Source organism: Fukomys damarensis, unplaced genomic scaffold (genome assembly GCF_012274545.1).
Source record: "Fukomys damarensis isolate Sample0158 unplaced genomic scaffold, DMR_v1.0_HiC HiC_scaffold_5, whole genome shotgun sequence".
In the NCBI taxonomy this organism is placed as follows: domain Eukaryota; kingdom Metazoa; phylum Chordata; class Mammalia; order Rodentia; family Bathyergidae; genus Fukomys; species Fukomys damarensis.
The window spans coordinates 9219285-9246810 of record NW_022900917.1 but is presented as its reverse complement, the minus strand read 5'-3'; the positions used below and the strand labels follow the sequence as shown (position 1 = coordinate 9246810).

Sequence of the window (27526 nt, the reverse complement as noted above, 5' to 3'; positions counted from 1 at the left end):
TTTTGATACTCGCAGGGTGTTCTGCTACCACATCTGTGGAAAGAGGTGGCAGATAGTGTTCCTGTTCCAATCCATGTACCTGTGTTCCGCTTTCCTAAACAGACTGGAAGCTTTTCAAGCCACAAAACACAGTCTATTGTCCTAGTATTTTGTTTTTTGGTCCTTTACACATAAATATCCATTAGCAAATCTGATAACCTAATTAAATTAGAAGTCTCTTGTCTAAGATCCACAACTCCATTCGTGTGTAATGGCACTTTCCATTTTTCACAGTGCTAGCCAGGCCTGTATTCCATGTTCCAAGCTGCCTGTGATCTCCCCCAACATCTCTGACCACAGTGCTGAGGCTTCCTGCTTCCCTGAGAGGGGTGCTCATCCCACTGTGTTCCAAGTCCCAACGATGACGGGCCACGGCCATACCAAACATCTTCCCATCGTTCCAAATAAATCTGAAACTCTGCACTGGATACAAGGGGATAAAGATGACACTTAAAGGTCAAATGCTATTTAATCCCCATTTGAATACCACAGTACCATAGCTATAGCCTCCTGTCTTCCATCCCAGAGTTGGGGAAAAAAATAACATATTTCTAAAAATATTAATGTTTGTCACTGACGCTAAGATAAACAAAAGCACTACTACTTCTAATAGAAATAATGATGCAATTAAGAGATGATTTTTTTTTTAACTGAGAAAATGTAGCCTTATATCCCAAATAACCAGATTCCTAATTATGAGGCCAATCCAAAGCTGACTGACAAAAGATTTTAAAAAAAAGACTGCCCTTCTTAGTGACAGGAATAAAACACTAAGTGTTTATTCTTAAAATTTCTAAGATACTCTGAAAACTACAGTCTATGCCCAGGAGTAGACAGAAATATGATAGTAAACAGTATTAGAGAAATTTCACTTAATATCGCATTAATAAAGCTAGTTGTCATCTACTGTTAAATTGGGGAAGGTTGGCGAAATAACATAAAATGTCCTATTGGCCTTCAATGAACACTGTCTAAGATTATAAATGGGAAAACCCGTAAGTATAAAAAGGCAAGACAATGTGTAAGCCTGGCTACCCCAGCTCCCTGTATAAAGAGGAAAACAGGCCCAAGACCAGAGTCTCAGCCACTCAGGCATCTGGTATGGGTCTTTAACAGGATCCAAGTTTGGCATAAGGAATCGTGTTTCTCAGTATTCCTCAGTGCTGCATACCAGTTTAGCAATTAAAAATTAAAAACACTTTCTCCTGGTAGTGTAGGATTCACTGTGTGGATTTATATTTTCCCATTATTGCCCTGTACTTTCACCACTGCTTTCTTGTCACTGTCTACTCTGTGGGATTCTGTACAATCAAAATTTTTCAAATCCATACTTATAACTGTATTTCTGAAGCATCATTTTAGTACGCATTGCTTTTAGGGCTATCAAATTATCTAGAAGGAAGTGTGACAGATCTATGAAAGCATTGTGCAAATGATAGCATCACCATTATAACTAGAAGTGATACAGAATGCTAATGTGGTGAAATTTTTAAGAGACATGGAGGTAAAATTTAAAATTAACTGTGGCCACAAAGACATCACCTAAAACAACTAATTTGCAAGGGACGACAGTGCTATCAGAATGCCTGTAGTCTTCAGTTGCCTATAAAGGTTTCTGAACTTTATTTTAATGTAACTGTGTTTCAGAACTTACTAAACACTATAACCATCTCCAGATAATGGCAGCAGTCTTTTTAACGTTAATGTGGCAGCATAACAAAATGCATTACTATGTATGACTGACAAAATCCAGTGTGAAAAGCCCATGAAGATGTGCTGCTCCCTGTTTACTCTTTCCAGTTGATTAACATGAATAAAGTTGCCATATCTATCACGGTCCATGTAGCATACTTCTATGCTCTCCAATAGCTCTGGAAATACTGATAGCAAAGCGAGAATGTGTTACTCACTGGCCTTCTAAAACAAGTATTTAGCATCTAGGTTTTCATCTTTGATGTCGCATTATTACTTGGATAACACGAAATTCTTAACATGTCACCTTCAGGCTGGAAGGAGCAAGAAGGTGTGAGCTCATTTGAATTTATTCCGGGCCTCGCTAATCACAAGTATGTTTTTTAGCCTTATATGTTCAGACATATTAAAAATAAAACAAGAAAACAACCACCACAAAGTGCCATGAAAGCAGGGGTATTCCTGTCTGGTTCACTATGGAATACCTAGTACCTAGTACTTAGTACCTAGCACCTAACACCTAACACAAGACTGGACTCCTAGCAGACACACTTGTCTTTACTGATCGTGTGAATAAATTAAACATCATGGCACTTGCTGCCACATGAAGCCATTACTTTTAGGGCAATGCAAAGTTTACAGACACAAGATTGGTATCAAACATTCAACCACCTCCTTAAGACGTGTTTCCCACTCCTATACACATCTTAGCTCTGAAATATATTTTCCCCTCTGCCTGTGTCCTTTATATGAAACCAAATTGTTGGTCTTAACCATACGCAGCGGATGAATAAACTGGCCCTTTCAATCTTTTATACAATTCTACGAGTAACATTTTATACCTTCATGCAATGCCCCTTGAATCATAAATGCATTAATACTATGCTTTCATCTTGAGCCTCTGAGGAAGCAGGAGGAGGCTGAGGCGCCCAAAGCAGGAGAATTAAGGGCTTATTCTTTAAGAGAATCTAAAAACAACTCCTCCATCTACTGTCATGCTGCTGTCAGGTTCTATTTGGTGGTGTGGTGTTTTGTTTTGCTTTGATTTTAACTCGAATAAAAATAAAAACCAATTTAAGGCTCAAATCAGTTCTCCTAAAGATATAAAGAGGGTTACTGTGGGAATTCAAAAATAAAAAGGTTATTCCAGCAAGTTATAAAATGGCTCAGGAAGACATAAGCACTAAAATCAGTGATCAGTATCAGGCCTGCCCAAAAAGCAATCCTTGAGGGCAAATTTTATTTAGAATCCTTACAACATTAATGAGGCAGAGAAATCTTTGCTGACTAATGCCAGAAGTTAGCAGAGAAAAGAAACAAAGACTGTTTTCATAAAATCATAACAACCACGTTGCTAAGGTGTAAAGGGGCTGTTTAAATATCTAGGTTACTTTGTGCCTTGAACTATTTTGAACATTCTGGGGAATCTCTGCTGAATCCATTTTAGGGAAGTCCCAAATGCAAAATCAGACGTACTGTGAGAAAATTTAAAGGAGCTTCCGACAACTGTGAGCTGGTAAAATAATTTGTGCACTGGCGTAAGCTGCCCGTTAGTTTATAGAGTTTAATTTTATCAACTCTAGGAGCAACTTGGGGACCTTTCAAAAACTAATGGGATGAATGCCCTGCCGTGGTACCCGATGCACATTTTATGTTTTTACAATGGCACCTGGCAAACAGCAAAGCAAGGAAACAAATCGCTGCTTTCACTCCCCTGTTGCCAGTTGAAGTACAAAGCTGAAGTACGAAGCACCTCGTCCAGCGTGAAAAGTCCCTCCACAGTTGATAACACCAAGTAAAACCCCACCTGAAATGCAGAAACCTCTTTTTTAAGAGGTGAAGAACAGCCATCTAACCCCACTTCTTACCATTTTAACATTAACATTCCCTCATCTCAGTGCCTCTAACCCATTTACTAAAACTTCAAGTACAAAAGCCGCAGCTTTATTTTCATAGAGACTGAAGTTACATTAACATTAATCACGGATTAGTGCTATGACTGCTTTGCAGTAACACAGCTCTTTCTACCTTCATGTTTCAAAACATTTTATAAAGGAAAGATCCCTACCAAGGAAATATTACATCTATTTTTGAAACGTTGTATCTTGCTTTGGATGCTTGCCAAATATTAACCTATTTTCTGGTCACCTGTGTACAGGGCTTACCTCTCCTAACAGACTCCAAACACCCCCAAAAAAGCACTGCATCTTGGCCATTTGAAAGCACAGCCTATGGTCCCAGGCCCACCTGGGGCAGGTAGAGGTCTTGAGCTTCAGTTTTAAGAAGCCCATCAGAATATAAATACAGGACAAGCCACATTCTTCTTCATCTGTTCTATCAGAGGAAAAGTGATATTTTCTTCCCTCAATTTCTTTAATCTTGCTTTTATTTCCATTTACCTGCCTCAATTGTTTCAGAACTCCAGTGTCAACAAAGGGTGCGATTTAGGGTATGTAAAAATCCACAAATAGAATTCTATCCTTAGCGACCTTTAGAATGGAATGGATTAACTGAAACCTGCTACAGGGAGAAAGGTAACCTGGATAAAGCTGGAGAACAGTCTACGCTCAGGCTGCATGTTCAAATTCCTGGCTCAGATCCTGCACAGGCAGCTACTAAAGCAAACCAAGACCCTACTTGATCTTCCCTGGGTTCCATTAGTAATACTGCCAAGCACGGACTGAAGTACAGATAAGTGTACCTCTAAAGGCAGGAACTTCTCAGTCATTAGTAAAATCACACGCACCTGATGGTTACCGACCTAAATGAGCTTGGAATGGGAAGGTGAGATTAAAATGTGCAGATCTTGGTCAACAAATCTCAATTTGTTTCTCAAAACTTAACTACATACAAAGATTTAAATTTTCTTGGTGGGAAATAAGCAACGATAATACATCAAGACGTGGCAGTAAGGCTAAAAAAAGTGGGGGGGGGTAATAGTAATTAAAGGCTTCAAGATGACCGGTGTAAGAAGGTAATTGTTTTTAGACAGGTATAAGTCATGTTCTCAACAATCATAAGGATTGTTAAAAATAACCTAATGATATTTTTAAAAATCCTTAATTCTGAAGAACTACTTAAAGTTATTTCTGTGACATAGGGGGATCACTCCCAATATTTTCACTCTTAACATTCTTTTTGTTTTGATTTTTTTCAGTGAATAAAGAAAATGCCTATTTACTTCTGCCCATTTTCCTGGATTTATCTGAATACTGATTTTAATTTTTTTTTATTAGCCAGGCAGAGTGCTGCATGCTTGTAAACTTGTAATCCCTCCACTGTGGGAGGCTGAGGCAGGAGGATAACAAATTCAAGCCCAATGGCGGGCAAAATTTAGCAATTTTCAGAGACTTTGTCTCAAAATAAAAAAGTGAGAAGGCCAGTGCTGCCAAGCAAGCAAGTAAATAAATATATAAATCTATATTAGTTTTTTAAAAAACATTTTTAATTCATCACTTTAATATAAATCTGTATTTAGAATTATCCCTCTTCTTTTTCCCCCAAAATAATGATAACTCAAATCAAACTGGTCCTTGACTGCCAAGGGAAAAAAAAAAAAAGATTAACCAATGCTGAACTTCAGTTTTATATACGGGGGGAAAAGATTTTATGTTGGACTGAAGAACTGTGATTTATTTAAAACAACTTTCAGGATTAACTAAAAGTAGATTATTCAGGACTGGACAAAATCTTGACTGTTTTGCAAGCTTTCAAGTGCAAGGGGTCACACCGATATGGAAATATAAATTCTATGTCCATACAACTTACTTGCTTAAGTGAAAGGGGAGTGGTTATACCCAAGCAGAGAGATATACAATTTTTTCCACACCCTGGGACGATCTGGACATGATCGGTGAAGAATGCTTAGTCTTTCTGTCCTTCTCTGTCTTCCCCTCCCCTAGGTGTGTATATTTTCTCTCTCTTTCCATTAGATTTCCATGAGATTGTGTGGGATTTCCATTAAAGGCTGCTGATCACCTAGTGATCAAATAGATATAATGCAGTAGATATAACCAGGTGATGTGATCAAATAGATATAATGCAAAGCAACCAGCCTCAAGACCACCACACCACAGGCACAGGGACCCTGGGAGGGAAGCCCTTGTCTAGTTTCCTGACGTCTGACATGCTGTATCCACTGCCAGTGACTTGGCAATTTCTAAAAAAGAAAAAAAGAAGCAAAAAAAAAAAAAACCACCCAACAAACACTCATCACTCAAAAGGAATCTTCAGTTCTTGTAAGGAAGACAATAATCCTTCGGAAGTGGTGGGTGAGGGTGTGCTCAGCAAAATTTTTTCCATCCTTTTTCTGTTGTCTGCATTTTCTTATTCACCATCCAGGGCAAAGGCAATCTGACACGATTCTGTAACCAACCTGGTCCGGCAGGATTTCTCACACACCTTGCACAAAAGGCTAACCCCTTACAAAGTACTTAGTTCAGATTTGCGTCAGGGTTGAGTGAATCGCAGCCAGGGAACAGAGCTCAAAACACAATATGAAAGTCTCCTCGGCTAATCACTAAACCAGTGGTTCAGCCAGAAGTGGGGGAAATTAGAACTTTGCACTGTTTCATTTCCTCTTATGCTAATGTGATAAAAGAAAAAAAGAACCTCAGAAATCCAAGGAGTGATATATATGCCTTTTGTTCATTAATTTATATGGAAAAATCTTAAAACTTCACAGTATGTAAGTTTAGTCTAACAATTTAAATCTTCTATGGGCGTCAACCATGTGACTGTGAACTTGTACTCACAGGCCTCCTAAGCCCTTGCTGTACTCACTGTAAGTCTTCTAACTGTCATGATGTTTAAACTCCAGCTGAGGTATTAGGTGTTAGGATAACTCAAGCAATGATAATGGGAATTGCTGGGGTATCTCCCTCCTAAGGGAAACCTATCCAGTCTTGGGTTTATTTAACATCGCCAGAGGTAAAATACACTCAGGAGCCAATGAATCAGTTACCAAGAAATCTCTGGAACTTGCCACCACCGGAGGGAAAAAAACACACACACTTGCTTATATTTCCCTTCTTCTGCCCTAGAGAAATCTCAAGAGAGCTGGAAGCATCTTTAACATTGTTCAAGTCTTGCTCAAATTCCAGTCCAACTACTCCCATTTATGAACTAAGCCTGCCAACATTTCAGAAAGATCCAATGGCCAGGAAGCTATGTCAAATGACACATTACACAGTGAAGAATAGGACAGAAAACCTCAGCGATTTAATATGACACCACAAAGTACATTACTATGACTCAACTAGGAACACTGGAAGAGAAGAGATAGCGCTGTAGCTTTCACAAAGTGTTTTTAATCCTGAACTAAGAGCCTTTAGCACTTCATTCTTTTATTTTTTCCCAATGTGGCCATCTGGTTGCACCTAGTTTTGTTTTTCTTTCTCAAATAGGAAACCGTACAATAAATTTGGGGTAGGTAAACCAACAGCAAAAACAACAACAAAAACAATAGATCTTGATGATACAGAAACAAGAATTTTGCTGAAACGAGAAACAAGCAGGACTCTATCAGTTTGTGCAGGAAGAAATAACACTTTTGTCTCATGGGAGCAGACGATATGGTGACAGATGGGTTTGGAAAGCTTGAAAATAATTGGTGTATGTTTAAACAGCTGAGAGTGCCCATTACACATACCGTATAGGGTACCAATTAATTCCCTTCAGGTTTCGGTGCCAGAATGCTGAACACAACCAAACCCCTCACTGTGGTACCCCAAGACTGCTGTCCACACGGAAGCACAGTGGATGAGGAGAACACACCCATGCGCAGCAAGAGATCACTACAGGCGCTGCCCGATTGGTTCTTCTTTTGAGGAAGGGTAATTCTCTGGCTCACTGTGGGCCCCCACGGTGTGCCTGTGAAAGTTGACACTACTGGATGTTACTTTTAGGGGTTTTTAAAATATGGCACATGCTCATAAATGTTGAAAGGGGGGCCATAAAACAGTCAATCAAACATCTCTCCCTACTCTCAACTATGTAAGGGTTTCTAATAAACACACAGGTTTCTAAGGATGGGAGAACAGAGGGAGAATACTTAGGGGGAACTAATGTTTAACATGCTGCTGTTCCTTGGGGAGGAGAGGCCACTGGGCACACTTCGAACCCAAATGCCCCGTATTTAAAAAAAATTTTAAAAAGGCTCCAGTTCATTCACTGTTGAACTTTAAGTCCAAGATTAGAGCCTTTATTCTGACTTCTGACATGACAGCCTTCAGGTGTGAAACAAAAACTCCTGCTGACAAAGGGAAAGTAGTTAAATGATGCATAACAATGTGAACTGTTTGTGGTGCTGACAGCCACAGGTGTTTTTCTTCTTTAGGTTCAGAAGCCTCTCACAAGTGGTTCAACACCAGCTTTCAACAGGCTGGCCAGCAGGAAGAGTCAGAATCCTTTCGGAAATCTGAACTATGTATTCTGTTGGTAAAGTCTGACAGCATACATGAAATCTCAGAAGAAGGAGGTGAAATTAAAGATGGTTCCTTTGAAGAAACACTATTTAGATAAGTGTGATATTAGCGGGCCTCTTTTATTTAACTGCACTGGAAAAATGACTCTGCTTTTCTTTTTCTTGTTTGTTTTCTTCATAATTCAACATACTGAAGTTTCCTGTTTTGACTTTATTTTCCATTTGATGAGTCGAGGCTTTCATACATATATTAGTGAGCTCCCCGAAGTACTACACACTTTCAATAAAAAGGAAAAGAAAGCAATTCTACAGAATAGTCTTAGCATCTGTAATTTGGTGGAAAATGTCAAAGTTGCCTTTCCAAGATGCACGAGCTGAGAAAGTGATCGTGTGAACAAAAGCAGTAAGTTAATCACAGCTTTACTGGCTGCACTGACTACTGAAATAATTCAGCGAGGATAAATAAAATACATATTTAATGCAGTAAAAAATGATAGCATCAAGAAACGAGAAGCATCATGCTTCAAAATTCTGATTTCACTACAGTGCAGTGTATCTTATCACACCGAACTACAGGAACCCCTAACCATTTACTCAAAAGCTTTCAGAGGAAGGAATTTCTTCATTCTCATCTGAACAAGACCATCTACCTGATCTAGTACTGCTGTTTTCACCTCACTTATTTTATAAATAAATAAGTGCACATCCAAATGCTGCTTTAAAGCAAACTGTAGATACTGAATCATGGACATAAACGCCCACCCATATCATCCTCTGTACCAATGCATGTGTGTGATGGAGTGCAGGCAAATGAGGATCTATGTACACATCGCCTACTGGTTTAGATCAAACAACAGGCATGTGTAGGAGCATTCTGGACAGCCATCCATCTGTAGACAGGCTGGGCTGGTCAGGACAACACAGAGTCACCAGCCGGATGATCCAAAGTCAAGGGAATTGTGGAAAGGAGCTGCTACAGCTACAGCTCCTCCAAGGCGGGAGAAAAGAGGAGAAAAGTTGACACGTCGGTAGAATAGAAAATGGAGAGAATCCAGGTCTAAAACGTGTCTACACAGCAAAAATCTCTGGATGGGAGCCAGCCTACAGGATACTGGGATGAGGTTCCCTAGGCCATGATTTCTGATTTTATTGTTGCTTTTAGATTTTTCTTTTTCTTTTTAATTGCCAGCTGGCACTCTGAAGGCCAGCGGAAATGTGGAGCATGGCAGTGTCCCAGAAATCTTAAAAGAGTGTGAAGAAAAAAAAAAAAAACAGAAGGCCATTACTTTTACCACCCATTCTTCAAAACAGAGACAATGACTCTTCACTAAGCAAAGACTATTCACATTATCTACAAAACTTTAAGACAGCTACAAAGTTATGATAAATCTGTGAATAGCATATATTTTAGTTTACCCAAAAGTTTAGGGAGAAATAAATTTGGTCCAACAGATATGTTATTAAAATGGATTAATCTGTATAATTTCATGAAATCATTCTGTGAAAGGAAATAAGATGGCAAACGGGCAGAAAAAATGATCATCAATAAGATGATTCTATTACTTCATGTAGGTGAAGTAAATGAGGTAAACGAGGTAAGTGGAATAATCACTTTTATGCCATACGTATGTCTGCAATATTTATAATTTGTTTTTTATCCTAAACCATCTTACTTGCATATCTTACTTATTAGAGAAAATTTACATTTTTTCTCAATTACAGTAGTTTATTCCTTTAAAAAGAAAGGAGTGTATGTATCAGCTATAGCCAAGGTATACTGGTTCCAAGTATAAAAACATAGATAAAAAGATGTGTAATATGTAGAAAATAAGTGTATCTAATAAATGCCATCCACACAGACAGAAAAACTCAAAACTCAATATAGCAATTCCTAGACCTATTTTCCACATGCTGACCCTTCATTTCTACCTTCCTTCTCATTCTTATCTAACCTGTGTCTAAATGGACCCAGCACCTCTGCAATCATTTGCCGATACTGGAAATGAGAAAGCAGTCCAGCTAACATTACCTACGCACATTCTTAAGTGCACACCCTTTGAGACAAAAATTCCAAGAATGTGGCCAAGAAAGATCTACTGGGCTTTTGACAACACCATTTGAGAGTAAGAAAATGATAAAAGATTGCTCAGTTTTGATTAAAAAGAAAAAAACTACACCTCTCTATACTGTCTTATCTTCAGAAATTAAGAAACACATTCAAGACAAGAAGCAGAATTTGTAATAATACTGGTAAAGTGACTTAAAAATTCTGAATGGCTTGATACCACACAATTCTCCCAAAAATCCCAAGCAAGCGGCCTTGTCAAGCAATGTGCCACTCACTAAGTCACCCTGACGTCATCTGGCTAGAGGAAAGACACCCAGGCTAAGCATCTCTTACCACTGAAGCAGATGGATTTCTCCTGTGACCCCTGCTTAGGCGACGTGAGTCCCTGCTGCTCTTCAGGGAGGCCCCAGAGCAGCAGCTTTCTGAACACCCACAATGTAGCAAGGATCAGAGGACACGACACAAGGACCTTCTAGGTCAAAGGGACAATGGTCAATTTTCTGTCGTGGGCAGAGTTTTACACCAGCTGTGCTACATGGCCAGAGAAGTCAACTTCTCTGTGCATTAGCATCTTTAAGAACTCCAGCTGCCCCATCTCCCAGAGCTGATCAGAAGACTCAGAGAGGAACTCCTGTGACGATGCCTGGAGTCTTTTTCAGTGTTTAATATCCTAACAGTGGACATCCCCTTCCTCTTCTTCTTTCTGAATTCTGTAAGGTTAACACAGCTTTTCAAAATACCATTTACCATAAAAATATTGTACAAGAATAAATATTTCTTTATTTTGCAGATTCATCTGAAAAAAAATCAATCTTCTGTTTTCTAATTTCCAGCACGGGATATAAATGGTACCTTGTTTTTTAAAAAAGTCATCAGAAACATGTTGTCTACAAATGACTAGTTTGGGGAGAAAACCCACTATAATTAATGGGACAAAAATTTCAGAGTCCCAAATCTCTAAACAGACATAGAAATTTTCTGATTCTATAGTTTCCATCAAATCAGCAAATAGGCTCCTTTTACTAACACGTATCAATATAATCCCAATTAAAGTACTCCGAGAGGCTGCCGAGAGCACTCTGGATGGAAATAGCTTCTACCGAAATACACTTTCCCGCGACTCCTATTTAGCATCTCGCTTTCCGCCATCAGCAGATGACAAGCCAAGTACTATTTAAACCCATATGCCTCCCATAGCATAGTTCAAATACTGCATAAAAAGATGAACAAATGTTTCAAAGCTAATCAGATTAGACTTTCAGTGAAAAAAAAAAAAAAGCAACAAAGTGAAATTTCATTTCCTGCCAATGACTTTTACTAGATCACATTTTCAATCATTGAAGGAATTACATCTCGGTAAGCCACGCACACAAAAATAACAACTTGTGTAAGACAAAGTACGGTACAATTTTAGCTATTTCTCTACAAATCTTTTCTCTCTGCTTGAATCCCAGTCCAGGCAGCCAATGCATCTGGTACCAGAAGAGTACACTAGGGTAACTGCCATTCAGTACCAGGGCTAAAAACAGAGTGAGTCTCCAGCTCTCATCCCACACAGTAACTCATTTCTTCCCTCTTTCCCGCTACTATTTTTTTCCCTAAGGGCGACAAAAACAAGCAAGAAGTCGCCGGAAGGGGACAGCCACCTGTCTCCATGGATCTCAACCTGCACTTGGATCCCTCACTTCTAGGCAAGGTGATTAAGATGATCAGGTTGGGTTCGGGATGAGAACATCAGATGCACTGCTGAGTGCCCAAAGCTTTCAAACTCCACTCTCTCTCCGTGTCTGTCCCTAGTACGTCAGGTGCTGCTAGCTCAAGGAATATATCTGCCAGTATCTTTCTCTTCTTCATGTGACATTTTCTACACTATAAGCTTGGTCACAAAATAATCAAGATAAACAGTGCCACTGCACACTTCCTGTTATCTAGAGAACTGTACTTCACCTCCTGAAACATCCCCCTGGCCTTGGAAGCACGCAGCTCAGAAGAACAATCAATCTTTCTTCACATGTTGAGTTCAACGTTAGTCGATATTGAGCTCCACAAACTAGCAACAGACTGATCAAATTTAACCAAAAAATCTACAATTAATTTTTTTAACATTATGTATTATGAAGAAAAATAATTTTGCATTTCATGATTTTTCTTGAAAAAGGTAATGTACCTTTTAGGTTTTACCAGAACATTATTTAAACCTACAAACACACAGGTAGATTGATTCACTACATTCCTTTATGAAAAAAATTCTGTGAACTCTAAGAAATCTCTGCTTTACTAGGTAACTCAGAAAAAAAATTCAAATTTAAAAATGTTCCAGTAAAACTCAAAGTTTTATTTCTATGTGAACCCAAAATTTTTAGAATTATTTTTCCGAGTATGCACCTCACTAAATAATATTATATGCTAACAGTTATTTTCTAAAATGCATGTAAGTTACAATTTACTAATTTTCAGGTCCTAAAAATTCAAATATTTTTCAGTATGTAATTACAAACTTAACACTAGAAAAATATACAGACAATATGGCAGTCTCATCTAGAAATTAAAAAGCAGTTTTAAAATAAAAAAATACAAATATCCTCGTACAATTGTATTCAATTAAAAACACTGATTCCAAATCTCCAAAGAGAGGAGCAGCATGCTAAAAGCCAACAAGAAACAAACAATCCTAGTGTTTTGGAAGCCTGAGGCAGAAAGATCACAAGTACAAGCCCAGCCCAGAAAACTCAGCAACTTTAGCAAGACCCTGCATCAAAATAAAATAAATGAAAAAGTTCTGGTGACATAGTTCAATGTGAATCTCCTGGGTTCAATTCCCAGCTTCACAAAAGAAAAACATCTTATGCACGGGACAGAAGAGAGGTGAGATTCAGTCCCACGCTAACCCAAATCACCACATTAGTTCATGCAAAATAGAAAAACCAAGACCTGTGACTGCCTGGGCACAGCATGGTCGGTGTGTCCTACAGCAGAAAGCTCAGCGAGCCTGGGCTGGTCATGTGGAGACCAAGTGGAAGACACCAGCATTACTGCTGTTTCCCCAGGCAGAGCCTTTTACCTGCCTGCACCTCGGTTAGCTACTCAAGCAAGTACAGATTCATTATGCAGGTGGTTAGGGTTCACAGTCCTGTAACTTTTGGAAGAACCACTGTAAAAGCTGTCTAGATGTAAAACTTAAAAGGCTTCTTTTAAGTAATGGAGAGTCAGTACACTCAGGGCAGCTAAGGAAAATTGGTACATTCAAGGCAGCTCCTTTCTTTTAAAATGATTACAGTATGTCTTCGTTACATTTCTTTTTTTCAAAGAACTACCATAAATTCTTAGACCAACACAACGAAGAGTGGGCGACTTTTCTAAAAGGAATTTTAATTTATAGTTATTGCAACACAACTAAAGAAAAAGAAACTTTGATTTTTCTTATTAACATTACACGGGTATATAGACTAGCAAAAAGAAATAATAAGCTTATCTCTCAGATCCAAATTGTTTACAAGAACGGAAAGCCTTAAAGCTTGGAAGATTTTAATCGAGACTTCCATTAACCCTCACCAATATCCTAGGGATTGTAGGACTTTTAAACAAAAGGGAAAGTAGAATGCTTTCAAAGTGACTTAATGTAACACAGTATTAAGCGATGTAACAGTTTTAGTCACCGTACAACAGGTGACGTATCACAAGCAAGCATTTCCCTTTCTTCTCAGTGATACAATTAGACATTGCAAGGAGCCACTGGATTACATTTTAGAGAGATAATCAGTAAAAAGTAAGAACACTAATATACAAAACTAAAATATAATACTTCTTATGGATAATGAATGCAACCAGCAAGCGCAATGCATATAATATACATTTTTAAATGAACATTTAAGAATTATTCGGCTTTATTTTTATTTGATCATATGTACACAGTAACCCTAAACAGGAGAATTATATCTATATTTGAATAAGAGTTATTTCCACACACAACCTTACACATTTATAAATAGGTTAAAAGAAAACAAACTTTGTGAAACGTATTTATACTGATTACATTACTGCATTTTTAAGTCAGGCGATGTGAACACCGATCTTCCTCTCTGAAGATGACTCTTCCTTGCTCTCTCCTTTTGGTCTATGATCACAAGCTCCTTGGAAGCTTGGGTGTCTACTGTTTCTGAATCCTATCAATTACAGAGAAATTCTGACCTGTGCAGAGAATCTTCCGATCTGATTCCACAAATGTTACAAAACTATCCTACAAGGCAGAGTGGGCTCATCCACTGTGTTTCTTTTTTAAGCTGGAGTAGCAAAGGTCACTCTCTATTGGGAGTCTCTTTACATTTCTGCAATTTGACTGGTGCTTAGTTTTCCCAAACACCACTTTTCAAGAACCAATGGATAAACACCCCATTCCAGCAAATCTTCCTTGATGATTGAATTAAAAAGAGGTCATTTCCTCCTCTACAGTAAGACGACATTTGTTTCATCCTCTGGAACCTGACATTCCTTTACCTCTGCTCTAATCAATTCCCTGAACAATCTCCTGGTATCTTTGGCTTATCTTTGTTGACACTGTTCCAAGAATATTTTACACAAACTATGCTTTCAATATATATTCAACTTTAAATAACTGTCGATGCATTTATTTAGCAGTCTTATTCCAACTCCTCTCTCTTCTATAAGAGCAGCCATTTCCATCTATGCACTAGATATTTTAATCTGCATGCTCTTCAAACTTGTAGGTGTATACCTGATTCACAATTCCACTCTTGATAGTTGACTTTGGAGATCTTCCAATGGCCCTACCATTTTTTGAGAGGAAATATAGTAAAGAGTACAGATTTCTGAAACTAGACTCTGTGGACCTGATCCAATTTGATCCAGTCGTTCACTTTGGGCAAATGACATTACATAGCTGAGGCTCCCTTCCTCTCTGCAAAGTGGAGTTAAAGACAGCAATTATGCCAGAGCATTACTGTATTAAATAAATTACTACAAATAAAGAGGAGGAGTTGGCCAATAATAGGTGTGTCTCAAATGATGGCTGTTATTCGTCTCCTCTTCCAGTTACCTAAACACACTAAGTCACTTGCTCATACAACCTTTGCTAACTATGGAAGATTCTACATTACGCACAGCTACAGAAATTATTTCCTTTGTTCACTATTTATTATCTTGATAACTTTGTTATCACTGATAGAACAATGGGTTTAAAAGATGATTAATCTTCCTCATCCCAACACTACCCAACTACCCCTCTTCTAAGCCATCCCATATAAAATGCTGTATTAATTTTATAAAAGGATTCAACAAGTCTTCCTCAGCCCCAAACCTAGAACATGCCCCTATTTACTTCAGAAATAAAAATTTTCAAATAAACATTTAAGGAAATTCTCCTAACCTAGATGTCAGGTTGGAGCTCCCAAAACTACACCGCGCATAGTTTTCCAACACATTATTTTCTCTGTAGGGCTCATTCATGATCAAGTCTACCTGATTTAAAAAAAAAAAAAGCATCTGCTTTTCAAAATAAGCTCAGAAAAATCTTTTTTAACAACTGCCTTGATTTTCTCAATTGAACGGGGTATCTTCCTCTGTAAGTACACAAAGTTGCTTCCCTCTATCCCTACCCTTCACACAGCTGATTCTCTGATCACCTGTAACTGGCCGTGCAAAACTTGCGTGAAGGAATTCTGATTTACTAATTTTCACACTGTTTACATGGTAGCACATTTTCTGAAATCTAGTAGGTACTAAATTAGTATTTACAGGATGACTAGGACAGGGACTGGTGTTTCAGGAATTGCTTCTACAAAGCTATTGTCATCTTTTTAAATTTCTATTTATTTCAAGCCTAGATTAGTTTGTTCTATGAGGGGTCTCTTCTCTAAAAATAAACCCTCAAGCGAGGTGCACATTATCGTGTTTCAACTTGGACATATACAATCTGCATTCAAATCCCACAAACTAAAGGATATTTAGTTGGAATTTTACCAACAATGAGCTACAGCTGATCTCTGTATAAAATAATTTTTATATAGTATTATGATGCTTGGGAAAACAACTGAAAATATATGGGGTATATATAAAATAGTTTTCTCCTTTTTTTTTTTAATACCTGATTTTATTTTTACAGTGAACTGTGTAAAAAGCCCTGAACAAATTAAAATAAATTCAAGTACATCAAAAGGAAGCCTGAGTGCCAAACATTTCACTGAGTAGCTGTTGATCTCAAATCTATGCAATCACTAAAACATATTACCTTTACAACACTTCTCGGAAACAGCCAAATCCCTGTGTATTTATAGCCCTGCCCGACTCACTTCAGGACATTATACTATTGAAATATACACTAAGCATCAAGGTGACTAAGGAATCTACCTTTCAGCTATAAAAGTGAAATAGATACCTCACAGATCCTCCAATGGAGCTTCAGAAATGCATTTATTCAAACCATCATAGTTATTAACTTTTCCCCCTATAATAACGTTTAAAGAAAATGTTAGGGTTTCTATTTCTTAACTACCACTGTGAGGCGATTCTAACTAATGAACGTCAAGAAAGAATACGGTTTTCCTGTTTCCCAGGAGTATATCTCAGAAGCCCGGTAAAGGGACCTACACTTGCCAATAAATGCACTTCTGTGTCATCTCACAGAGAAGCCTAATTATAGGCACACTAATTCTAATCATTTAAAACTGCAAGCAAGATGCAATTATTTAGCTGCAGATCTATTCAAGGCTGCATTATTTGTAATAGCAAAAGCTGGAAATATATATCCCGCAAGAAGAAATCAACTTCCCTAAGATAACTAGTACGACATCCAACAAAACGCTATGCACTCAATCAATGTGAGGAGGTAGTCTATACGCAGCTGTGGAAAAATACAAGAGTTACAAAGTGAAATTGGAAGCCATTCCTAATAAACATACAAATCCGTGTTTGTAGCTTGTATGTGTGATGTCTCTGTATGTGTACACATGACAGTGTACATATGTGTTTATTGCCACAAAAGGACACACATTTTTATATGCATTTTCTCCCTTTTGCTTATATTTTCCAAACTATACTAAAAAATAAACGTATATTTTTAATGGGAAAGAAAATACCAGGAAGTATTATTTTAAGAAGTTTTTTGCTTTTCCTCCACTCTTTCCCTTATTTCCTCTCCACTCTATCCCCAGAGTCCTATCCTAGGCCACTCCTCTCCTGAAAACCCCAAGACCCAAGGAGAAATATGGTCACATTCATCATGACCACCCATACTTCAAGAAACTCATCTACGAATAATGAGATATTAACTCTGAAGAAACATAAAGAACTAAGATAGGTTTATAGTTTTTAAATTTCAGTGGGATGAAGCTAAATTATTCACATCCATTAAAAAGAGCTAGAATGATTCACAGCCAATTTTATTTTTATAATTGTAATGAAACAGCTGGGATTAGAGTCTATTCATGGACTCATAAGAAATTTGCACCCCACCTACTAAAATTAGTTTCTGTATCCAAAATTCTGATTTGAGCATCTGACAGGGAACACAGCAGGCACCATCACTCAATGCCAAGAAACTGAGGAAGTAGAATTCAAGCATCTCACCTTCTTACCAGCATTGCTTTATTTCTCATTGTGCATTCTTCCCTTCATTCATAAGCTGCCCCCTAATACTAAGATCCTTTGCAACAGGGCCCTTTCCAAAGAATGAGCTTTCTTATGTAAGACAGGGCCAACGAATGTAATTTTTGAAGATTTCAGGCTGTCCGTGTGACAGTTATTTATAACCTATGGATTCTTGGCCATTAATGAAAGTCACATTTAAGAACCTGTTCTTCAAATGTATGCTACCTCTTTGGACACCAATATTGCTGAATTCAAAATATCAGATTTTTGTCTTAAAGCTGCCTTGGGTATCACACATCTGAATGTTTAGGATTTTACAGGAAAGTTAGTTGGCTCCAGAATTTGTAATTTTAAAGAGATCTGAGCAAGGGCACACTCTGTCTATAATTTTCCAATGCCGGAAATGGTGTGTAAGGATTGGGTGACTCACCTAGGATCACACAGCTAGTTAGTCACAAAGCGAGTCTACAGCACAAAGCCTTCTTTCCCCCAATCCAGTACCCTTTCCACTGTGTCACTAGGAAGAGTCAAAAGAAAACATAAAACCTAATTTTACCCAGAAAATAAAATCCAGTCATGTCTGAACCACAGCCGGAGCTAAGGTAGAGCATACCCACTGCCAAACCCAACTGCAACCTCAAAGGTCTGGGCACAGCACCAAAACGTAACCAGACCAAATGTTCAAATCCCATATGAACTTGAGACAGCATTGAAGTAAATAAGTAAGTAAGTAAATAAGTAAGGAAGGAAAAAAATCAGCCTGTATCTACACAGCGTGAAGTTATTAAAAGCTTACTAAGGTAGACCCTAGACAGTGCGTTCAAAAGCAATTCACATTCCGAAATCTTTAAACTGCCTGTGAATTAGCTTTATAATTCACACAAAGTAGATAGGTTTTCCCAAATTATCAGAAAATTCAGGGTTGTAAACTGGATATTAGGAAGAGTAAGTCAAATATGCCTAGCTCCTAATATAGAAAAGCCAAACTGCTGTCAATTACAGCATGATTTGCAAAACAGCTATGCTGAAACAATGTCAGTACTGGATTAACAACTTTGCTCATTTTTTGAGTGTAGTAAGGAAGAAATTTCAAAAGTCCCACACTGAGTCTGCTTTTACTTTAAAAAAGCAAATGATGGGCTGGGATTTAGCTCAGCCTGCCTTGCAAGCACAAGGACCCGAGTTCAATCCTGGGTACCAAAAAAAAAAAGCAAATGATTACTTTTAAGTAAAGTATCTTTCCCTGAGGGAGTAGTTGTAAATTGTTAGATTCCCATATGCAAGCCTTGTTCATTTGCCTCGTGACAGCCTATAGAAATGATAACACACACATTTTCATGAATGTATGGGTAAGAATGGCCTAAGTCTCAGTATTTTTAGCATGCAGGAAACATAAGTGTAATGTTATCTGAGAAAATATTCTTGCTTCTGGGTTTCCAATGCTTTATTAAAAATAATAAACAATATTCAATTTCATATTATGAAATATCATGAAAAAGTACTTTCTGGTAAAATATATATGTATATGCAGGTCTTGAAAACAAGAATCATTAAATGAAAATAAAGATTATTAAAGAAAAATACATAAAACACCTTTCCTCTCTCATACCCCCAAAGCCCACCACATTACTGACATACCCAGCATATGTCCTAGGAAGGTAAAAAACTTTGAAATTATATTAAGGAATTCAGGGTAGCAAGAATGTTATCCACAGAGACAAAATTAAAAAAGAAAAAGAAATAGAGAAATTTCTCCCTGGTGGGGGGCAACTGTCTGAAGGTCTGTTTTCAATTAAAACACTTAAATCAACACTTCTTAGAAAAATGAGTGATGCTTGGAAATGAATTTCTCTAAGCATGCTGCAAATGTAACATAAAGTAGGCATTTTAAACACTATACCTGGCTGTTCATCATGTATTATAGCTCATATATGTCATAAGAAACAGCTTCTAGTGATTACCATTTGTTTTCCTCTGAATCCTTTACATCACCCTGAAGCTAATGACCATTTAACAGTCAATCTTTAAATATTCTGGTATAATATTCCACATGCATTTGTCAGCTACTGACTTTTCTTGCTCCTTAAAAATTACTCCTTTAGAGGCCAGTGAGTTGGACATTACCACTAGATAACAGTCTTGTTTCTGTTACCAATAACTAATTATACTACAAGAAATTATTCCAAAGAAGTAGTAAATCCAAAGAATAATATGTATGAAGAAGTTTGTCAAAGTGGTCTTTATCACTACAAACTGGAAATGGCCTAAATGCTCATCAACAGGGGAGGACAACATGCTATAATATAATAATGTGGTATGAAAATAAATGTTATGAATTGTACTTGGATGGGACAACATATCCACAGTATGATATGAAATTAAAAAACAAAGTTATAAACAACTGGGTACATAGTCCTATACCTAAATTATATATAATAAATACTATACATATATATATATATATATATTTAAAGGCATATAAAAATAAAGATATAAATTTAAAGGCGTATAAAAGATCAATTAGATGCCAAAATATAAACACAAAAAATAGTTGCGGGTTGGAATTTATTAGTGGTTTTCATTTTCTTCAGTGTCCATAAAAACACACGTATTTTGATGAAACAAATGAATTCTGAAATTGTAGGAAGTCACCGAAGCATTTTTTAGTAAATCACAGTGAGTTAAAGGAAGCCACACAGTTGCTATAAGGAGGTTGTGTGGGGCTAGAATTTCACCTCTCACATTTTACAGACTAGGACCTCGGGCAAACTGATCTCTCTGTCTCAGTTTCCTCATCTTACTAAAGGAGTAATAGTTTTGGTGAGGACAGAAGGAGTTAATCTAGTAATAAGGTAATGGGAAAGCAGTGAATGTTTAATCCCAGGAACAGAAGTGCTAAAGGACACAGTAATCGATTATAAAGATCTATGCTCTTCTGCCAAACGTTTTCTTTATAAATGCTTTCCTGTGCAATTTCTAAGGTAGTGTCACCGGATTTTATCTTTGTTGAGAATTCAAGTTAGATTGCTACAAAGGTATTCTTATACTACCCGATTTATTCCTAGCTAAACTCAGACAGGAAGTTCTCTGAGAACAGATTGTGTTATGAGTCTTTAATCTAGCAAGACTTTTTAAAATCACGATTAAGAGGTCTTGAATATAGAATTTTAAACTAAACTACAGGCACATGCAATTCAATAAAACACTGCCATGAATTTTATCATTTCCTCCACACAAAATATCTATTTCACTCAAAATCTTTAAGATATTTCATTCATACCTGTATTCTCATAAAAGTTGCAATTATAATCACTATCCTCCTCCTTTTATAAAGTGTTATCCAAGTTAATTATGTTTTTCAAAAAAAAATTTAAATATCCTTTGTACTTCCTGGCTATCCATGAGTACATTTCCATGGCATGAAAGAGTTTAGCCCTCTCTTAATTAACATGCCCAAATGAAATCATCAACATTGGGAAACCACCTCTTTAAAGATGCAAGGTAACAGTAAAATTACATTTGAGAGACAGTTAATCATTCTGCCTTGAATAATGATGGCAAAAACTCCCATTTACCGCATGTCCTGTACTTAAGAGATTCCTTTGCATCATTCCTAAGCACCGATAACAACAGAAACAGAACATATCATAAAATCGTGTGTTTTTTCCAAAATAAAATTTGTATTTCAGACTCCATTTCATTAATACAGTGAAGTTAATGATAACTATCTACAAATGATGCGGCTTCTCCAACATAAAGGAAAGAAGTTCAGGTATCACAGACATGATTTCAGCTTTTTGCATAATAGCCAAACTATATGCAGCATTGTCCAGCTTCAAATTTCTTTGAGTTAACCTGTAAACCACTCTAGGAATCAATGGCCTGGCCTATAGAAGGTTCCTAAACAAAGTGTATAGGAAAGGTGAATAAAAGATTACGACTCTGAAGACAAAATTTACTTCTTTGCAGAAACAAACAAAATCCCTGATAAAAAATGTTTGTGGCATTTAGATAAACATCATGTGAAATACATCCATCACCCTGATTTCTACCAGAAAAAAAGGTCACAGTTACACGAGGACTGTGTATCTCAGGACTGGCAGAGTTTTGCATGTTTGCACCTGTGTTTTGAAACATGGGCCACCTTTCGAATACACTTCCCTTCCAACATCTAAAGTTCAAGAATGGGTTCCTTTGGGGGCCTGGGTATCTCCTGAGTCAGGCAGTCTGTGAAATAAAGAAGCCACACAAAGATGTTTCCACAGGAAATAGTTAACAGACACTGCGCTCAAGGATACTGTTTCACAGTGACTACAAACCAGATAGATCTGCTTCCTCTGGCTGAGAAACCTGGGCCAGCAGAACCATGCCAGACCTCACCAACAGTCTGGGTTACAACACAGTGGAGGGCAAAAAACGCTTTTAAAAAATCCTCAGGCCCGTGGGGCCAATTTATGAGATGAAATTAGGTCACAAGTAAATTGCCATTAATCAATAAAAATCAGCTGCTACATAAGGAAAAATGATATCAACAGCTTAAAATTAGTATTTCATAGCCAGGGATTAAAAAGGTAAAATACTTTTGATTTTTCAGCCGGGTGTGGTGGTGCATGCCTGTAATCCCAACACTCTGGGAGGCTACAGCAAAAGGATCAAAACTTCAAACCCGGCAATTCATCGAGACCAGAGTGGGCTGGGGATGTAGCTCAGTGTGAAGAATTGAGGTTGAGTTCCGAATACAAAAAAGAAAATAAAACCTTCTGGATTTTGCTGACACAGTCTGCCCCTTTGGGTACTTACTGTACATACAGACATATAAAAAGGTCCAAAGAAGTTCAGAAAAATGGTGATTTACACAGACATGAAGTCAATTCTATATATAACACATCTTAATTCCACTTGTATTTGTATTAAATATGAAGCAAAGCAGTAACTATTACTTTTCACTCGCAATCGTCTCTAGTTGAAAAAGTTCCTGCAGTCTTCTGTCAGTGGTTGTAAAGCCATTCAACTCTGTTGTTGTCTGAATGTCTGTCCGGCTGCCAGTGGACTGGCCCCAAAAGAACATTTTTGCATCTCAATAGACTGCCCGGTATCAGCAATCTTTAAACTATAAATTTAACGCCTGCTACAGAAAGCTGGAAATAGCACCTGCATTGTACTGTCTTGGTATCGCATTTACACAGTGAACAAATAATCAGACTTCTTTTTCTTATCTTGCACCCTGCATCAGAGGGTCTCAAGTGGCCTGATAAACATTAATTAACTGGGCCGCATAACCACACAACACTCTAGTTAGGATGGCTGCATCAGGATCCTCTGTAGGAGCCAGACAGACAGACTTCCTGGGAGGCCACCCTTGGACAGTCAGGGACTGATCTTGGTCTACAGGCCCAGAGCCTGGAACTCATTCCCTCAGGGCCACGGCTGAACAGCTCCGCTCCAGCCACGCAGTGCGGGATAGGCCTGAAAACCGACAAATTCATAAATACCTGCACACGGGAAACTGAAATCAATTTTGAAAAGGCTGGTTTTTCCTCTAGGTGCACTGAAAAGAGTAGTCTACTCGCCAAAGGGGAGGAGCCTCAGGAAGAATTTGAGCCTATGAGTTACCCAGCTATGACACTGTTTTGACAAATGACGGGCTTCTTCCTCCTAATGCCGATTGGCCAGTAAGTTTCTCACCGACTAACCCATTCAACTTCATTTATGACATTTTGTTAATGACGAAAATTTCATTTGATACTTAAAATTTTTGTGAAATTTAACGAGCAAGTATTTTGTCCCGGCCCATGTTTTTAATCAAATGAACAATTAAGCTTTCTGTGATAAAATCCAATCCAAAAATTCCAGTATAAGAATAAAATCCAGAATTTACTACCCAGTAAAAATAAGAATAATAAATTTATACTGCATATGAGTTTTCCTAAAAATTAGTGTTCTATATAAGTGCACACTAGAGAAGAAATGGATAGAGAAAAGGGCTCAAAGCTAAGTGATTCCCAGACTCCACTACTCTACTTAGGTTTAAAATGGAAAAGAAAAACCTCCTGGAAAATACAAAAACTTACTTTTAGCATAGATCATGTTCAATGCTAACATGTTTCATATGTTAACCTCTGTAGAGAGCTCTATTTCATACGTAAATAAAAACACTCCGTTTTTAAAGTATTAAATGTTGGTGACCATTCTCAGGTGATGAGAAGGTGTTATAGGATCTATTCTAGAAGTTTGAAAACAATATAAATCAAAGTTTTCATAAGAGCTTGGAATATTTCTAGCAAAGACTCTAAAGGCTTAAATATCATTCAGAAAATGTTTGATGGTTTTATAGAAATACTGAGTGGTTAAAATGCAACAAAAAGCCTAATTTGTATAAAGCAATTTATAATATAAAGCCTTTGTCAATGAGTTCTTTCACACACTCAAAGAACAATGGTCAACACAGATGACATGCACAGCTAAAAAAAATTTATATCGAGGTCACTTCCACACTAGCACAAGGGAAAAATAAATATAGACACTCACTAAATGAAAGCACACACGAATGATCTTATATTTAACACAAAACAAGGGACAAACACTGACCGAGGCAAAAAAAAAAAAAGGAGGAAAAAACTAATGCTAATGAAGGGAACATTTTGAAATTTTAGCTCTTATGATTTTTATACTTCCTTCCTCACTTTAGAGAATACAGCAAACTGTCACTGCTGAATCCAGTTAAAAAAAAAAAAAAAAAGTACCAGAAAGACTAATATTCTGAAAGCAACATGGTAATTTATGTGCTTTGTGACATTCATCCTATCCATTAAGAACATTTCCATTGCTTATCAGCACAGTCTTAAAGTATTTAAAGCAACATATTCTTACGGCATTTTTCCACACTTTATTCTTGATTTCAGTATTTAAAGAAGATTGTTAAGTTTTTCCTCTTCGTTTTGGAAACTCTATGTATAAAGTTACTACTAATGTGCTCGCTCTATTAATGCTATGCTAAATGTACTATTTAATAAGAAATTTATTTAAAATCTGGTACTTTCTAATTCCTAAATTTCTAAATAAACTGTATTTCTAAATAAGCATATCCACCAGCAAGGAGTGATTTCAAGTTTCCTTCTACTATCTGAGTCAAATGTAGACACTATATATTTACACACACCTCCATTTTACTCAAAACATGTAGATTGTATCTGTATATTTCTATTGTGCACATATAAATTATGGGACATCTTCACTAACAACTAGACCTTCACAACTACAAAGTGAAAGCACATCAGTCTCCCTTTAGTAAACAGCACAGTGATATTCTGCTGGGTTTTCCCTCTGGATGGAGGCTGATGAACTGAAAAGGCCCCATTTGTTATGGTAACTCAAAAATACCAATTTCTACCACCAAAGTAGAATTGTATCAATTTCACAGTGAGAATGCTTCTTAATTTTCTCAGGTGTTCAGACTCTTAGCTAAGACAGACAACATCTCAAAAAATGATGTTCTGAGCCAGGGATGTAGCAGAGCAGTGTAGTACCTGCCTAGCAACTGTGATGCTGAGTTCAATTCCTAGAGCCAAAAATGAAGAAAGAAAAAAAAGACCAAAATGTTTTTATTCAGTTATTAAACTAAATTTTGCACAACAAACTAAACTGGCTGCTCTTCCTGGTCTTAATTTTTTTTGGGGGGGATACTGGGGATAGAACTCACAACCTTGCACTTGTAAGGCAGGCAGCAGAACCACTGAGCTAAGTCCCCGGCCCCTCTTCCTCGTCTTATCCAATAAACTGGTGATCTTTAAAAGCACACTACCCAAATACAAAAATGTGAATTTCTGAATATTCAAATTTTACTAAAATCATGGAAGAATGATTCAGAGCTTGCATAAAAATATGTACATGTATATTTAATTTTTTCAGTAGTCTGAAAGGTGGTAGATCCTGCCTATAAAGACTAAATCACAGGGTTGTGGTAGGCAGGCTAACTCTGAAATTTTCCTACTTCAGCAGCTACCAGGGAGGAACTGAAAAGATAGTTGAAATGGTGTAATAGAAACTTAAAGACAGGGAATTACAGAAGTAGAAGAATTGAAAACAACAATTTTTAAAAAAAGTATCATCATTGCAGGCCTCCTCAGAAAACGTAACTGTACTGCTCAGGATTTCTGCTTCACTATCTCATCAATTATTTAGTATTCCAGGTTCTCAGAGTACACAGAAAGTGACAGAAAAAGAGATATGCTAAAAATAACCAACAAGAGTCAAACAGTTTGGCATCAATTGTAGATACCACTGATGAAACCATTAAAGTAGCTGAATGGAGAGGGCTCCAGGGATGCCAATGGGAGGTGTCCACGTGCCACACTCTCAAGACAAAATATGAAATTAACCAATGGTAGACTGCATTCCTTACCACCGGAAGTGAAATTTACAAAACTTATCTAATCCGAGCCTTATAACCAGAAGGCAGGGTCTCCTGAGTCCAGAAGGATACAGGCTCACTAGGAAAAGAATGAGTATTTACAATCATACAAAGACAGCTCCATAAAGCTCTACAAGAGGAACTCACTCTGTTGAATCCCCTCTTGAAAGGCACAGGAACCATTTCTCTTTCTTCCCAAGTTACTAGTAATAAACTTGCTCCTTTCCTAGAGAAAGGATTCTTTGTTTCTCACAGTGGACATCCCCTACCATACCCAAGCCTTCTCTTAGCTCCAGGGACTGGCTACAGGCAGGAATAGTAACAGCCTTTATAAGCAAGTGTGGCCTGTAAGGGCCTCTCTCCACTTCACTGTGGAATACCTGAGCAGCACAGGTGGGCCTCAGACAACCTGCGGGGAGGGAGACAAAAGCCACCAACCAGACCTGGAGAAGAGCAATTTTTCTCTCCAGTCCTCAGTGGTTTCTGAGCAGCAGTCCACAGCCCTGGGCTGACTGCACTCTTTATTTCCTGACTGGATCTTTTGTACAGGTTAGCTAGTTTCTGATCCTACTTTCGAAGCACGAACAAAGCTTCAAAATCATCCCAACTCGACACTTTCTCAGCGTTGAGGTGAAATGCTGAAACTGTGGTGCCTGAGGCAAAACCCAAGCATCGCTTACTGGGAACTTTGAGAATTTTCAAAAACCAAATTATTTCCTGACAGAGTTGAGTCTACACAGACAGCACGGAGAGAAGAAATGGAGGGTGTTCTTCTACGAAAAGGTCTCATTCTGTGTTTCCACCGGGGACACCATCTTCCCCCCTAAAAGGTCCTGACTGTCTAAAACGTGCACTGTCCTTCCTGGGATGGTCTTCGTTCCTCATCACTGTCCCTCTTCCTAGCAAATAAACAGCAAACTCTTGTCTTCATAGGCGTCTAGGGTTTGCTTTTGTTTAACCCCACGTCTGCATCTCCCCAGGAGTCCACTTGATCAGTGATCTCTGCTAACGTCCTCATGCAACCCATCCCGGCCCCGGCCGCAGCCCCTAACAATCTGGAGATGTGCCTCCTTCTGGGCCTCGGGCCTCCTCTGTGCAGAGGTGGCTCTGTGGCTCTGCACCATCACCCCGCGCTCGCTGGACGAGAGCCGCCCACACAGCCCCGCACGCGGCGCAGGCGCCATCCCCAGAAATAGCGAGAAAGTAAACCTTCCTACCCGTAGCAGGGACTGCGACTCGTCCTTGGCCTTGCTCTCTCCGGACGCGGGGAACTGCGGGCCCAGGGCCCCGG

At 38.0% G+C, this 27526-nt stretch overlaps 1 protein-coding gene and 1 long non-coding RNA gene across 2 annotated transcripts in view; one reads left to right on the top strand and one right to left on the bottom strand.

Annotated features, from left to right (window-relative positions):
• The window catches only part of Trps1 (transcriptional repressor GATA binding 1), a 230118-nt gene that overhangs the window by 130808 nt on the left and 71784 nt on the right, over nt 1-27526 (bottom strand). The window contains exon 6 of the mRNA XM_019206817.2: nt 27453-27522. Within this exon, the coding sequence (XP_019062362.1) occupies nt 27453-27522 (70 nt within the window). The remainder of the gene's footprint in view (nt 1-27452; nt 27523-27526) is intronic.
• Nucleotides 4247-8200, top strand: LOC104859047. The gene is made up of 3 exons (XR_779274.1): nt 4247-4515; nt 7411-7565; nt 8069-8200. It is a non-coding gene; the product is annotated as an uncharacterized LOC104859047 (long non-coding RNA).